Genomic DNA, 12799 nt, shown 5'->3' on the forward strand with positions numbered 1-12799 from the left:
GGGGACACGTGTGGTGGCATTTCCCCCCTCTGAGCTGTGGCTGGGGACGGGCTCCCCAGGAGGATGGCAGATCGGGGGGGGGCTTGACCAAATGCTGGGTCTGCGGCTGCAGAGACCGATGGATTTCATTGCACCTCCCAGGGACCCCAATGTCCCTGAGTGGCCTCAGGGCCCACAGTGGCTGTGCCGGGCTCCAGCCCCAGCCCCTCTCTCCCACTCCTGCCATCGCTGCTGGCAGCGGTGGCTCCCCCCAGCCTCTCCCAGCGGGATGTGGGGGGCCCGTTTTTGGCTGATGGGGTCCCTGGAGGCACGGGGAGGGTTTGGGAATGATTCATGTCACAAGGACGGGGATCTGGGGAGCGACCTGGGGCTGCAGAGCCCCCGTAACCCCCTGACCCACTGCCCCAGGTGCTGCGTCAACTCAGGAGGACGATGCCAAAGCCAAAACAAGGAGCAGGGGGGCAGAGTGTCCCCTGCGTCCCTCTGCCCCCGGAGCCCTGCACTGTCCCTGCACCTCCCAGCCGCTCCGCAGTGGCCCAGACCCGCAGCGTGGCCAAGCTCCCGGCTGGCGCCTGCATGGGGCCAGCAGCACCCACGCACCTTGGCGTAGTGCGGGGTCCTGCGGCAGGACACCCAGAGATGCCAGGGGTGCCCGGGAAGGGACGAGAGGGGTGGTGGGGACAGGTCTGGGGAGGAGAGGGCAGGCGACAGCGTGGGCACCTGGCTGGGACACGTCGGGGCGGTGGGAAGGCTGCCACCACCAAGGGTTGCAAAAGGGACAAGGGACCCCATGGCCTTTCCCCAAATAGAACAATCTTCCCCGATTGCCACACACCGCAGGGACACGCGGGGACAGGCAGCGCTGGCTGCTGCCCAGCCCTGGCCTTTGCCCCAGATGGGGCAGTGGGGAATGGCCCCGTCTGCACTCCCCCGCCGGCAGTGACAGCTCCGTGCCAGGGCCGCAGCAGTTTCACATCATGGCGTCATCCCTGTCCCAGTCTCTGCGCATCTGGGGAAGAGCCCAGGAGAAGGCGATGTTTCTGGGGACCCCTGTGGCTGGGCACCAGCTGGCTCCTGTGTCCCAGGCCCCCACCTTGCAGCGCATCCCCAGTGGCATTTTCCATACGTCTGCAGACGGGGGTTGCTCAATGTCCCCGGAGGGTTCACGTCCCGAGCGCATGGCAGCAAGGAGGGGGCAGGGGTGATGGCCCCCCAGCAGCACTGCTGCCCGCAGCCTGCCCGCACCGGGGGACAGGAGCTGGCCCCGCTCTCCCGGTGCCCCAGAAGTGGTGATGTTGGGGGGTCAGAAGAGGCCCTGGGCACCTCCCCTCCTCGCCACCCCGCTCCCGGCCTGGGGACGCAGCGGGACCCCCGGCCAGCTCGGGCGAAGGCCACGGGGAGGCTGGGCCAGGACAGATTGCACAGAGCCAGGGACACGGCGTGGCCGAGCCCCAGCTGGGCTGGAGCCAGCCCGGCCCCGCGGCCGTCCAGCCCGGCCCGGGGCTGGCAGCAGAGGACAGCAGAGGAGGGACGTGCCCCGGCCCCACATAAAAAGCCCTCGGTGGGGACGGGGAGCAGGCGGCACCCCGAGAAGAGCCCAGACCAGCGTGGCCGGAGGCGTGGGAGCGGGACCATGGAGCAGTACTTCTTGGCCACCCAGAAGATGGAGCAGGAGGTGATGTTCCCCAGCCTGCTGCGAGGGGTCTTCCCGCAGCAGGAGGGGGCGGCCCCGGCCACGGGCGGCCACACGGACCTCTACGAGCGCTACCAGCTCCTCAAGGCCATCAAGCCCGTGGTGGAGAAAGGCCTGGCCTCCGTCACCGACCAGAGCCCGGCCGGCACCGGCACCAACGCCGACGCGTCCTCGGACGACGACGACACCATGGACGCCCAGCTGGAGGAGCGCCTGTCCCACCACCTGGCCGGCTTGCAGCAGGTCCTCACCCACCTCACCAGGGACACCAACGCCCTCACCCGGAGGTACAGCCAGATCCTGGAGCAGATCAGCCCCAGCGAGGGGCAGCCCAGCTGGTGACCCTGCCCCGGCCGCCAGGTAAGAGCTGCGGGGACGCGGAGCCCCGGGGCACCGGGACAAGGGGTGGCCGACGTCCCTGGGGAGGTCCCCCCCACTGCAGGGGAGGGGATCTCCTGGGAGCAGCCTTGAAATGGGGGCTGTCCCCTCAAATGCTGCAGATCTCCATGCCGAAGGAGGGGATTCATCCCGTCCCTCTGGGCAGAGACGCCAGGGGTTCAGGTCTACGGACCCGGGGCCGGTGGACGAGGTACCTCCCTGGGATGGCCTTTGGGGTTAAGGAGAGCTGCCGTTGCAGGACGGGTGCTGGTGGCACGAAGGAGAGGACATCCCCATCGCTGACCGTCGCGGCCTCTTCCCCAGCCCCGCTCGCCCTCCCCGCACCGCGGCAGCTGATCTCCCAGCACTGGCACCGCACGCCGGCGACGGCTGGGACCACCGGAGAACCAGATGGTGCCTTATCCTCATAGGAAGAAGCATCTGGTCGTGCTGGGAGGGCCGTCAGAAGAGCCGCACGCCCCGTGCCCTCCTCTTTATTTTCAAAGAGCGGCACGAAGGCGGCGGCGTTGCACAGTTGCCCCGACCTCCGACGGTCCCCTGCGACTGCCGAGCCCTTTTCCAGCTGGTACCTGGACTCCGAGGGGCGTTTTCCCCAACCTTTGCTAATAAAATGAGCCCTGTGAAGCCGCTGTCGGTGCGGTGCTTTCCCTCGGCTGCAGCCCCGGGGAGCGCCCCGGCGTGGGGCAGGGGGACACTGGCTCTGCTGGGAGGGGGCTTTCCCGTGCAATCACGGGGAGCTGGAAGGGACAAAGAGTGCCAGCGTGGCGGGATGGTTTGGGTTGGCAGGGACCTTCAGAGACCCTCTAGTCCAATCCCCTGCTGTGTGCAGGGCCACCTTCCACTAGACCAGGGAGCTCAGAGCCCCATCCAGCCTGGCCTTGAACACTTCCAGGGATGGGGCGTCCACAATGTCTCTGGGCAACCTGTGCCAGCGCCTCACCACCCCCAGAGTGAAGGATTTTGTCCTGCGCCCCGCTGCCGTGCCCGCGGAAGGGAGGGAGGGAGACATCAGCCCACGCACCACACAGTCACCGGGGTCGGGGTTCTCTTCACAGTCTCCCCGGGGGTGTCCCACCGCGGCTGGTGCTGCTCTGTGCCCCACAGCTCCCCACACCTTTCTCCTGCCCATCAGGGTTTCTGCCCCGGAGCGGCCCCAAGCGGGGCTGAGCCTGGGGACCGGCCCCAACAGCAGCGGAGCTGCAGGTCTCAGCCCCTCGGGGACGCTGACAGCACCTCAACCCCGTGGTCGGGTTTGGGTTATGATGGAGACTCCCGTCTCCTCTCGCCTGTTCGGGACTTCTCTCCCAGCTCTCAAGACCAGCTCGGCTTCGCCTCATCCTCCCTACAGCGGGGACATGGACACCAGCCACCAGCGGCTGAGGAGCCGGTGCGGGGCTGAGGGCTCTGGAGAGGGGCTCCGGCAACTCTGCGGCTCTGGGAAGGACGGCAGGGACCCCTCCGGGAGGGGATGGCAGCTGGGGGCTGGATCGGGAGCCCTCCCACTCCTGAAAGAGTGCCAGGCAGGTTTGAGCAAGGACAAGGACGGTCGCAGAGAGTTTGGGCCGGGGAGAGGCAGAGACATGGGGGGATCAGACAGAAGGAAGAGCCGGGGATGAAATGGGGACACCTGGGGACGTGTGGACATGGAGCCCCGTGGGGTGAGGTTGTCCCCCTTCCCGAGCCATGGCTGTGGCAGGGCTGCCCAAGAGCACGGTGGGTTGGGGGAAGGCTTGCCCAAGCACCGGGGCTGTGGCTGCAGAGACCCGAGGATCTCATTGCACCACCGCCCAAAAGGCTTGCTTTGCTATGAAAGCAGCTGCCGAGCACCAAGCCCCTCAAAACGTGGGCAAACACGACTGCTCCCAGCCAGCACGAGGATTTTGAAGTAGGTCTGCCCTCCTGTTGTCCCTCACCCTGGCGAGGTTGCAGCCTTGTCTTATCCAGAGAAAGTGGAGCACAAGGGGGATCTTGGGAGACACCTAAGCCGTCCCCGTTGCAATGCCACCGCAAGCTGGGGTGCAATAGCACAGGCGAGGGGAGAAGTGGAGCTGGAAGATGGACGTGAGGTCTCCAGCCCACCTTTGGAGCTCCTCTGCCTCCGCTGAACCATGAGGAATGGAGGAACATCAGTTCCCCGCGAGGTGAGCACCGCGGAGGAGGTGATGTCCCTCTGGTGTCTACCTGGCTGGAGCTGAAGGACGGGACCTGTGTCACCTGGAGAAGACGGCGGTCACAGCGAGGAAGGCCTGCGGTCACCTCCAGCAACGGCCTTTGGCTTGGGCAGCGCTGGGCAGCTGGAGAGGCTCGTGGTGCCCCGGGGAAGTAACGTAACGGGACATCGGGTGAAGCGCTCACCACCGCTGTTGAACCTGACTGATGAGAGACGCAAGAAGTTCCCAGCAGAGGTCTGGGACGTGGGACAGCTGGAAGGACACGCTGAGGACGTCTGGGCCACTTGCAGTCCCCCGGGACCCCCAGGTCCCTTCCTGCTCCGATCGCGGGGCATTGCATCACGCCGCCCCCGGGATGCGTCAAGCCCCGGCGGTGCCCGGCTGCTGGCCACCGCTGTTGGACGTGGCTGATAAGAGACGCGAGATGTTTACAGAAAAGGTCTTTGTCCCCAAAAACCCAGCGCCGGACCCTGGCAGCACGAGGGCAGACGGGGCAGATCAGGCCCCCTCCGGCGTGGCAGGGGGGTGCTGGCTCCGTGCTGCCCTGGGAAGGCTCCCGGGGCACCGGCACTGTTGCCAGCCGCCACGGGGAAATGAACTTTTCCGTTCACATCGTTGAAGCAGATCAGGATTGCAGGTTTAGTTCTACCTGGTTATGGACATATTGAATTAACCAGAAAGCAGTGACCTGGGCACGCAGGCTCAGCCTCAGGAAGACCAGCGATAAAGCACAGATTCCACCCAAAATGTTAAACAAATAAGAAATTCCAAACACCTTTCTCCTGCCTTTGGACTCGGGGGTGCTCTGGCCTCCGCCGTACACCCTGCTGCCGCCCATCGCCCGCCCGTGCAGGTGCCAGGGGGAGAGCACCCCCAATTCACACCCGCACCCCCAGCTCTGCCTCCCCGGTTGCCCAAGTTGCCCGTGAGCCAGCAAGGCGTCCTCCGGGCAAGGACGGCCACCGGCCTCCCGGGAGGAGGCGGAGGGAGGGGATCCTCCCCAGCGCTCAGCCCTGCCGGGACTCAGCCGGGCGCTGGGTCCAGCGCGGGCTCCCCAGCACAAGGGAGACACGGACGGACTGGAGAGAGGCAGCGAAGGGCCACGGCGGTGCTGAAAGGACTGAAGCGTTTCGCGTTGGAGGATGGAGAGGCTGAGAGAGCTGGGGCTGTTCGGCCTGGAGAAGAGGAGGCTCAGGGGGATCTCGCCTACGGGGATAAAGAGCTAATGGGGGCTGTGGAGACGGTGGAGCCCGACTCTTCCCAGTGGTGCCCAGCGACAGGACAAGAGGCGATGGGCTCAAACTGAAACGCAGGAAATCCCATCTGAACATCAGAAAAACCTTGCTTTTCTCTTAGAGTCAGGGTGGCCAAACGCTGTCACAGGCAGCCCAGAGAGGCGGTGGCCTCTCCATCCTCGGAGGCATCCAAAGCCCAACCAGACCCGGTCCCGTTGCTGACCCTGCTGGAGCGGGGGTTGGACACGGCCGCCTCCAGAGGCGCCTTCCAGCCTCCCCAGCGCTGGCGCTGGCTCTGTCCCTGCCTGGTGCCCCCCGTGCTGTCAGCCCAGGGGCTGGCTGCAGGCTGCAGTGGCTTCTGGTGGGGAGGAACCTGTGAAAAGGAGGCTGAGGGGAGCCCTCATCGCTCTCTGCAACGGCCTGAAAGGAGGCTGGAGCCGGGGGGGTCGGTCTCTGCTCCCCAGGAACAAGCGATGGGACGAGAGGGAACGGCCTCAAGCTGCGCCAGGGCAGGTTTGGGTTGGGTATGGGGAAAAACTTCTTCCCCCAAAGGGCTGTCAGGGCCTGGCCCAGGCTGCCCAGGGCAGGGGCTGAGTCCCCATCCCTGGGGGGATTTAAAAGACGGGTAGACATGGTGCTTAGGGACATGGTTTAGTCATGGCCTTGGCAGTGCTGGGTTAACGGTTGGACTTGATGATCTTAAGGGTCTTTTCCAATCTAAACGATTCTGTGATTCTGTGATGCCAGCAGGGCTGCTTTCAGCAGCATCCAAGAGGCTTTGATTTGGGGCAGTACTGGGGCCAGAGCTGTTCAGTATCTTCATCAATGACACAGACAGCGGGATCGAGTGCACCCTCAGCAAGTTTGCAGATGACACCAAGCTGAGCGGTGCCGTTGACACGCCTGAGGGACGGGATGGCATCCAGAGGGACCTGGACAGGCTGGAGAGCTGGGCCCGTGTGAACCTCATGGGGTTCAACAAGGCCAAGTGCAAGGTCCTGCGCCTGGGTCAGGGCAATCCCCGGTATCAGCACAGGCTGGGGGATGAAGGGACTGAGAGCAGCCCTGAGGAGAAGGACTTGGGGGTGCTGGGGGATGGAAAGCTGGCCACGGGCCGGCAATGTGCACTGGCAGCCCAGAAAGCCAAGCGTCTCCTGGGCTGCATCCCCCGCAGCGTGGGCAGCGGGGCGAGGGAGGGGATTCTGCCCCTCTGCTCCGCTCTGGGGAGACCCCCCTGGAGCCCCGCGTCCAGCTCGGGGGTCCTCAGCACGGGAAGGACATGGAGCTGTGGGAGCGGGGCCAGGGGAGGCCACAGCAATGGTCCGAGGGTGGCCCAGCTCTGCTGTGAGGGCAGGCTGAGAGCTGGGGGGGGTTCAGCCTGGGGAGGAGGAGGCTGCGGGGAGACCTGATTGCGGCCTTGCCGTGCTTAAAGGGGGTTTGTGAGAAAGATGGGGACAGGCTTTTTATTAGGGCACGTAGTGATAGGACAAGGGGTGATGGTTTTAAACTAAAAGAGGGTAGATTTAGACTAGATATAAGGAAAAAATTTTTCAAAAATGAGGGTGGTGAAGCACTGGCCCAGGTTGCCCAGAGAGGTGGGAGATGCCCCATCCCTGGAAACATTCAAGGCCAGGCTGGACGGGGCTCTGAGCACCCTGATCTGGTGGAAGATGTCCCTGCCCGTGGCAGGGGGATGGACTGGGTGGGCTTGAAAGGTCCCTTCCATCCCAAAGCATTCTGATTCCGTGATTTCTGCCATTGCCCCTCCAAGGTCTTTCCCTCACGCTGGGACCATTGATGATTCCTTGCAGCCTGGCTCCTTCTTGGCTTAAAAGCCCCTTTTGCGATTCCCTGGTCACCATCCCATCCAGCCGATGGCCATCTTCCTCCTTAACATAACCGGAGTGGGGCAGGACATCTTCCACTAGATCAGGGCGATCCAGGCCCCGTCCAACCCGACCTTAAACGCTTCCAGGGATCCCAGCTTCTCTGGGCAACCCGTTCCAGCGTTTTACCACCCGCGTTGGAAGGAATTTCTTCCTTACGTCGACAGCAACGGCGGCGTTTGGAGACGCTGCACAAAGTCGCACGGGGAACGCAGCAGCGTAGGAGGAAGCCAGGGCAGACGCTGAAAACCAGCGTAGTTTGGGAATTAGATAAAAAACGTTCACAACTGGAGCGGCTCAGCTGGAAGTGTTTCGAGCTCCAGAGGTGCCAAGCACCCTGCAGTGAAATTCAGAAGAGCTGCAGATCCTCAGCGCATCTGGAAGGCATTTGGGTTTGGCGTGTGGGTTCGGGAGCCAACAAGCGAGTGAGAAAGCAGAAAGGTTGGATCCTGATCCCCAGCAAAGAAAAAGCAACGTAAGAATGCAAAATACAGAGAGGGAATTAATCAGGGAGAGCATCCACGCTCGCTAGCGGGACAGAATTCATTTCCCAGCGTGGCTTTGGCTTCTGTCTACGGGGGCTGAGCCAGAGCACGCTCAAGGGTTAGGGGAATCGCCAATGAGAAATAAAAAGGAGGGATTTGCGTAACTGCTTTCTGGGTTTTTTATAAGATACATACTGCATGAACAATCTTCCATTTTCACAATTAAAACAACTGAAAAAGGGGTGAATCAAAGTTATTATCCTATTACAAGTACCAGTCATCTATATATTGATACACCGTAATGTAACAGAACAAATAATTAATCACTAAGCACTTAATCATAGCTTTTATTACATGAAAGCGAGCAATGGTTCATTTCCCAAGCCATGGACGGTTGAACGGTTACAGCCAGCCCGCCGAAGTTCTCGGTACGGAATTAGAAATCCGGAGAAATCCTCAGCGAATTGGGTAGAAATCCTCCAGAAGCTCCCCTATTCTTCGCTTTTCTACAAAAGGCAACAGGGAGAGTCACGAAAACCTAATCCGCATTTGAGATCGATTCTGAAGATTTTTAATATTAAGTCTCAAGGTTAACAAAGCCACCAAAATCTGGTTTTTGCTACACTACCAACGGTGAACTATCAGCTTGCTGCATAAACTAAATACCCAACTTCTTTTCCATAGGGCTGATCCCTGTGAGGAGATCTCAATGCTAACAGTTCTTTATTTCTACAGATTCCTTCCAAAATGGCATAATGTGGATTATAACCCAACAGCCAGAGGCACCTAGACTGTATTTTATTAGAAAACAGACAATTTTCACCCAAAATTTGCCATTGCATTGCTGGGCTTAGTGATTACATTTAGTAAAACGCTGTTTTTCACCAACGCTCTAAGCCAGCAAGAGCCAACGGCGCTTCAGCTTCCTGAAGTTTCTATTTATTCTTTTTTCACCTGCTCTGCTTATTTTCTGAATATTCATCGCACCGTTTTTACATCGACACGCACTGCAATTTTACAGGAATAAACAGTAAAATTGCGATTTCACCAGAATAAAACCTGTCATTTCTGATTTTCATTATTTCTCCTTCACTGGCACAAGTTGGGTCTTATTCTTTTTTTTTGGCTCTGCCATTTTTCTATTAACATAAGCTTTTAGGAGGAAGAGTTGGTCATCAAGGCAGCTGATCAGCTCAATAAAAATATCTACTTTCACATCACAAAATCCTTAATACTGTTGCAATTTAGATTGTGAATAAGCAGGAAAGAATTAGCAGTCCGTACGACTTGCTAGAAAAGAACAGATCCTGCAAGCAGCCCAGCCACATCTTTACACACATTAGCACTTATTAATTGGTATGTTAATTGGAGGTCTTTATCTTAAAGTACCAACTTATACCTGCTCCCTTAAAGTCTTCCGGGTGCCGCCTGACGTACTCAAACAAGTCTCTGTCCAGCTTGGCATGTACGTACTCCGTACGTTTAGCAAGGTAATAGCCAACAAACCATCCCACGGTAGCAAACAGGATCTGGCGGTGAACACCTGCAGCAGGAAGAGAAGCGTCCTCCTGTCTCAGCCCCTCTCCCGGCCCCAAAGGGGCCCCCGCTTTCCCCAGCCCCCCCAGACACTTCATCCCCACACACCCCGGTTCCTCTTTCCCCGCTTTGTCCCCACAGCTGGACCCCCCGGTCCCTACAGCACCCTCCCCCGTGGCCCCTGCCACCCCCCAGACAGTCCCCCCCTTTGCCTCAGGGCTCCTTCCCCTTCCCGCCCCCCCATATCCCTCAGGGAGTCACCCCAAATCCCCTCCACCCCCCTACGATGCCCCTTTCCCCAACCCCCTCCGAATACCTCCAATCCCCCCCGGCCAACAGACCCCTCACCTCAAGGGCCCCTTCCCTTCCCCCTGCCCCTATATCCCTCAGAGTCACCCCAAATCCCACAGAGCACCTTCCCCAGCCCCCCAATCCCCTCTAACCCCCCTAAATCCTACACCCCCCCTTCCCCAGCCCCCCAATCCCCTCTGCCTCCCCAGTCCCTCACCTCAGAGCCCCCTCCCCTTCCCCCTGCCCCTATATTCCTCAGAGTCACCCCAAATCCCACCTACCCCCCTCCCCAGCCCCACATACCCCCTCTAACCCCTCCAGCCCCTTACCTCAGGGCTCCCTCCTCTTCCCCCACCCCTATATCCCTCAACATAACCCCAAATCCCACCTACCCCCTTCCCCAGCCTCCCAGCCCCTCACCTCAGGGCTCCCTCCTCTTCCTCCCCCCCTATATCCCTCAGAGTCACCCCAAATCCCACAGAGCACCTTCCCCAGCCCCCCAATCCCCTCTAACCCCCCTAAATCCCACACACCCTCTTCCCCAGCCCCCCAGTCCCCTCTGCCTCCCCAGCCCCTCACCTCAGGGCCCCCTCCCCTTCCCCCTGCCCCTATATCCCTCAGCCACCCCAAATCCCACACAGCCCCTTCCCCAGCCCCTCACCTCAGGGCTCCCTCCTCTTCCTCCCCCCCTATATCCCTCAAAGGCACCCCAAATCCTGCAGACCCCCTTCCCCAGCCCCTCACCTCAGGGCCCTCTCCCCTTCCCCCTGCCCCTATATCCCTCAGAGTCACCCCAAATCCCACACAGCCCCTTCCCCAGCACCCCCAATCCCCTCTAAGCCCCCTAAATCCCACACTCCCCCTTCCCCAGCCCCCCAGTCCCCTCTGCCTCCCCAGCCCCTCACCTCAGGGCTCCCCCCCCCCACACCCCCCGGCCCCAGCCCCGCCGCACCGGCCCGGATAACGGGGCGGTGGTTGAAGCCGTTGTCCAGCAACGCCGCCACCCAGCCGGCCAAACCCAGCCAGGCCGAGCCCTTGTTGAGGAGGGGAGGCGGCGGCAGCGACCGCGACTCGTCCGGCAGGAACACCATGGCGGCCGCCCCGCCGAAGGTGACCGGGCGGAGCGGTGCGGCAGCGCGCTCCCTCCGCCGCGCCCGCCGCCGCCGCGCACTCGGGTTCCGCCGCCCTTCCCCGTTTTTAGTTATTTCACCCCAAAAAACGCCCCCCTCCAAACCCCCATCCCACAAACCCCGCCGAGATCGGGCGGCTTTCCCGGGGATCGGGTGGGGGTTCCCGCAGCCCTGAGCCCTCTGAGTGAAACGAGTCATCCCCGCTGGCTGCACAGTGCCAGGGAGCCCGGTCTGTAATTAAATTAGGGCTTTAATTAAACCCTAAAATCAAAACCAATTCCTTTTCAGAGCTCTCCCTGCCAACAGATTAAACGCTAAGACCTACAGTGTCGTTACATTTTTTTTTATTACTATAAAAATCGCATTAAACTAGTTGCAACAGTACCAGGGTTCACATAACCAGTTGAACACACCACAGGCCCTAAAGGATTCCCAGCCTCTTTCCTAAAAAAACTTATTATTTAGCTCTTCTCCACACAGGAGGAGGTTGGGCTGTCACCGCTCCTTGGCGGGAGATGCTGAAGTTGAGGGAAGAGGCCTTGGAGGATTTCGGCTCGACTTGGAAAGGCGCTGCTGGAGAAGAGCCGGGAGAGGGTTTTTTGGGATATTACCGTTCCTCGATGTCGGATGGCACCTATAGACACCTGGACTTGTGCAAAGCGCTTGGCACTGTCCTGCACGACATCCTTGCCCCTAAACTGGAGAGACATGGATCTGACGGATGGCCCGCTGGGTGGATGAGGAATTGGCTGGATGGTCGCACTCAAAGGGTTGCTGTCAACGGCTCGATGTCCCAGTGGAGACCAGTGAGGAGTGGCGTTCCTCAGGGGCCGGTACTGGGACTGGCGCTGTTTAACAGCTTTGGCGGTGACATGGACAGTGGGATCGAGTGCACCCTCAGCAAGTTTGCAGATGACACCAAGCTGAGCGGTGCGGTTGACACGCCTGAGGGACGGGATGGCATCCAGAGGGACCTGGACAGGCTGGAGAGCTGGGCCTGTGTGAACCTCATGGGGTTCATCAAGGCCAAGTGCAAGGTCCTGCCCCTGGGTGGGGGCAACCCCCGGTATCAGCACAGGCTGGGGGATGAAGGGATGGAGAGCAGCCCTGAGGAGAGGGACTTGGGGGTGCTGGGGGACGGAAAGCTGGCCACGAGCCAGCAATGTGCGCTGGCAGCCCAGAAAGCCAAGCGTCTCCTGGGCTGCATCCCCCGCAGCGTGGGCAGCGGGGCGAGGGAGGGGATTCTGCCCCTCTGCCCCGCTCTGGGGAGACCCCCTGGAGCCCCGCGTCCAGCTCGGGGGTCCTCAGCACGGGAAGGACATGGAGCTGTGGGAGCGGGGCCAGGGGAGGCCCCAGCGATGGTCCGAGGGTGGCCCAGCTCTGCTGTGAGGCCAGGCTGAGAGCTGGGGGGGTTCAGCCTGGGGGGGAGGAGGCTCCATTGCGGCCTTTCAGTACCTAAAAGGGGGCCTACAAGAAAGCTGGAGAGGGACTTTTTACAAGGGCACGTAGTGACAGGACAAGGGGTGATGGCTTTAAACTGCAAGAGGGCAGATTTAGGTTAGATATAAGGAAGAAATCCTTCACTCTGAGGGTGGTGAGGCGCTGGCACAGGTTGCCCAGAGAAGCCACGGATGCCCCATCCCTGGCAGTGTCCAAGGCCAGGTTGGATGGGGCTTGAGCAACCTGGTCTGGTGGAAGGTGCCCCTGCCCATGGCAGGGGGTTGGAACCAGATGGTCTTTAAGGTCCCTTCCAACCCAAACCATTCCACGAGTCCGTGATAAACACAAGCATTGTGGATGCCCTGCCTCGTGCAGAGCTTTGAGGCTTAGACCGAAGGTAGATACAGGCGGAAGCAACACCAAGGCACCGTCAGCAGTCACAGGAGTTAAAAAGAGCGAGGCAAAGTAGTTAATAGAGTAGAAAACACAGAAACTATGAGAAAGTAATGAAAACCAGAGTGAAAAAGTCTGAA

The 12799-nt window shown here is 60.6% G+C and overlaps 2 protein-coding genes across 2 annotated transcripts; one reads left to right on the forward strand and one right to left on the reverse strand.

Annotated features, from left to right (window-relative positions):
- Window positions 1-1633: 1633 nt before the first annotated feature.
- Window positions 1634-2425, forward strand: LOC309599571 (mid1-interacting protein 1-B-like; the record flags this gene model as incomplete). The annotated part of the gene is made up of 2 exons (XM_082331119.1): window positions 1634-2053; window positions 2331-2425. One exon carries the CDS (start codon window positions 1634-1636, stop codon window positions 2033-2035), a length of 402 nt encoding a protein of 133 aa, XP_082187245.1. The 3' UTR covers window positions 2036-2053; window positions 2331-2425.
- A 5763-nt stretch (window positions 2426-8188) lies between these two features.
- On the reverse strand, window positions 8189-10822 carry LOC309600807 (NADH dehydrogenase [ubiquinone] 1 subunit C2-like). Its single transcript, XM_082333395.1, has 3 exons — window positions 10649-10822; window positions 9269-9412; window positions 8189-8375 (listed from the first exon to the last, which is right to left on the reverse strand). Exons 1-3 carry the CDS (start codon window positions 10785-10787, stop codon window positions 8326-8328), a joined length of 333 nt encoding a protein of 110 aa, XP_082189521.1. The 5' UTR covers window positions 10788-10822; the 3' UTR covers window positions 8189-8325.
- Between the last annotated feature and the right edge of the window lie 1977 nt (window positions 10823-12799).

Source organism: Platalea leucorodia (assembly GCF_965183815.1).
Source record: "Platalea leucorodia genome assembly, chromosome: 2".
Taxonomy (NCBI): domain Eukaryota; kingdom Metazoa; phylum Chordata; class Aves; order Pelecaniformes; family Threskiornithidae; genus Platalea; species Platalea leucorodia.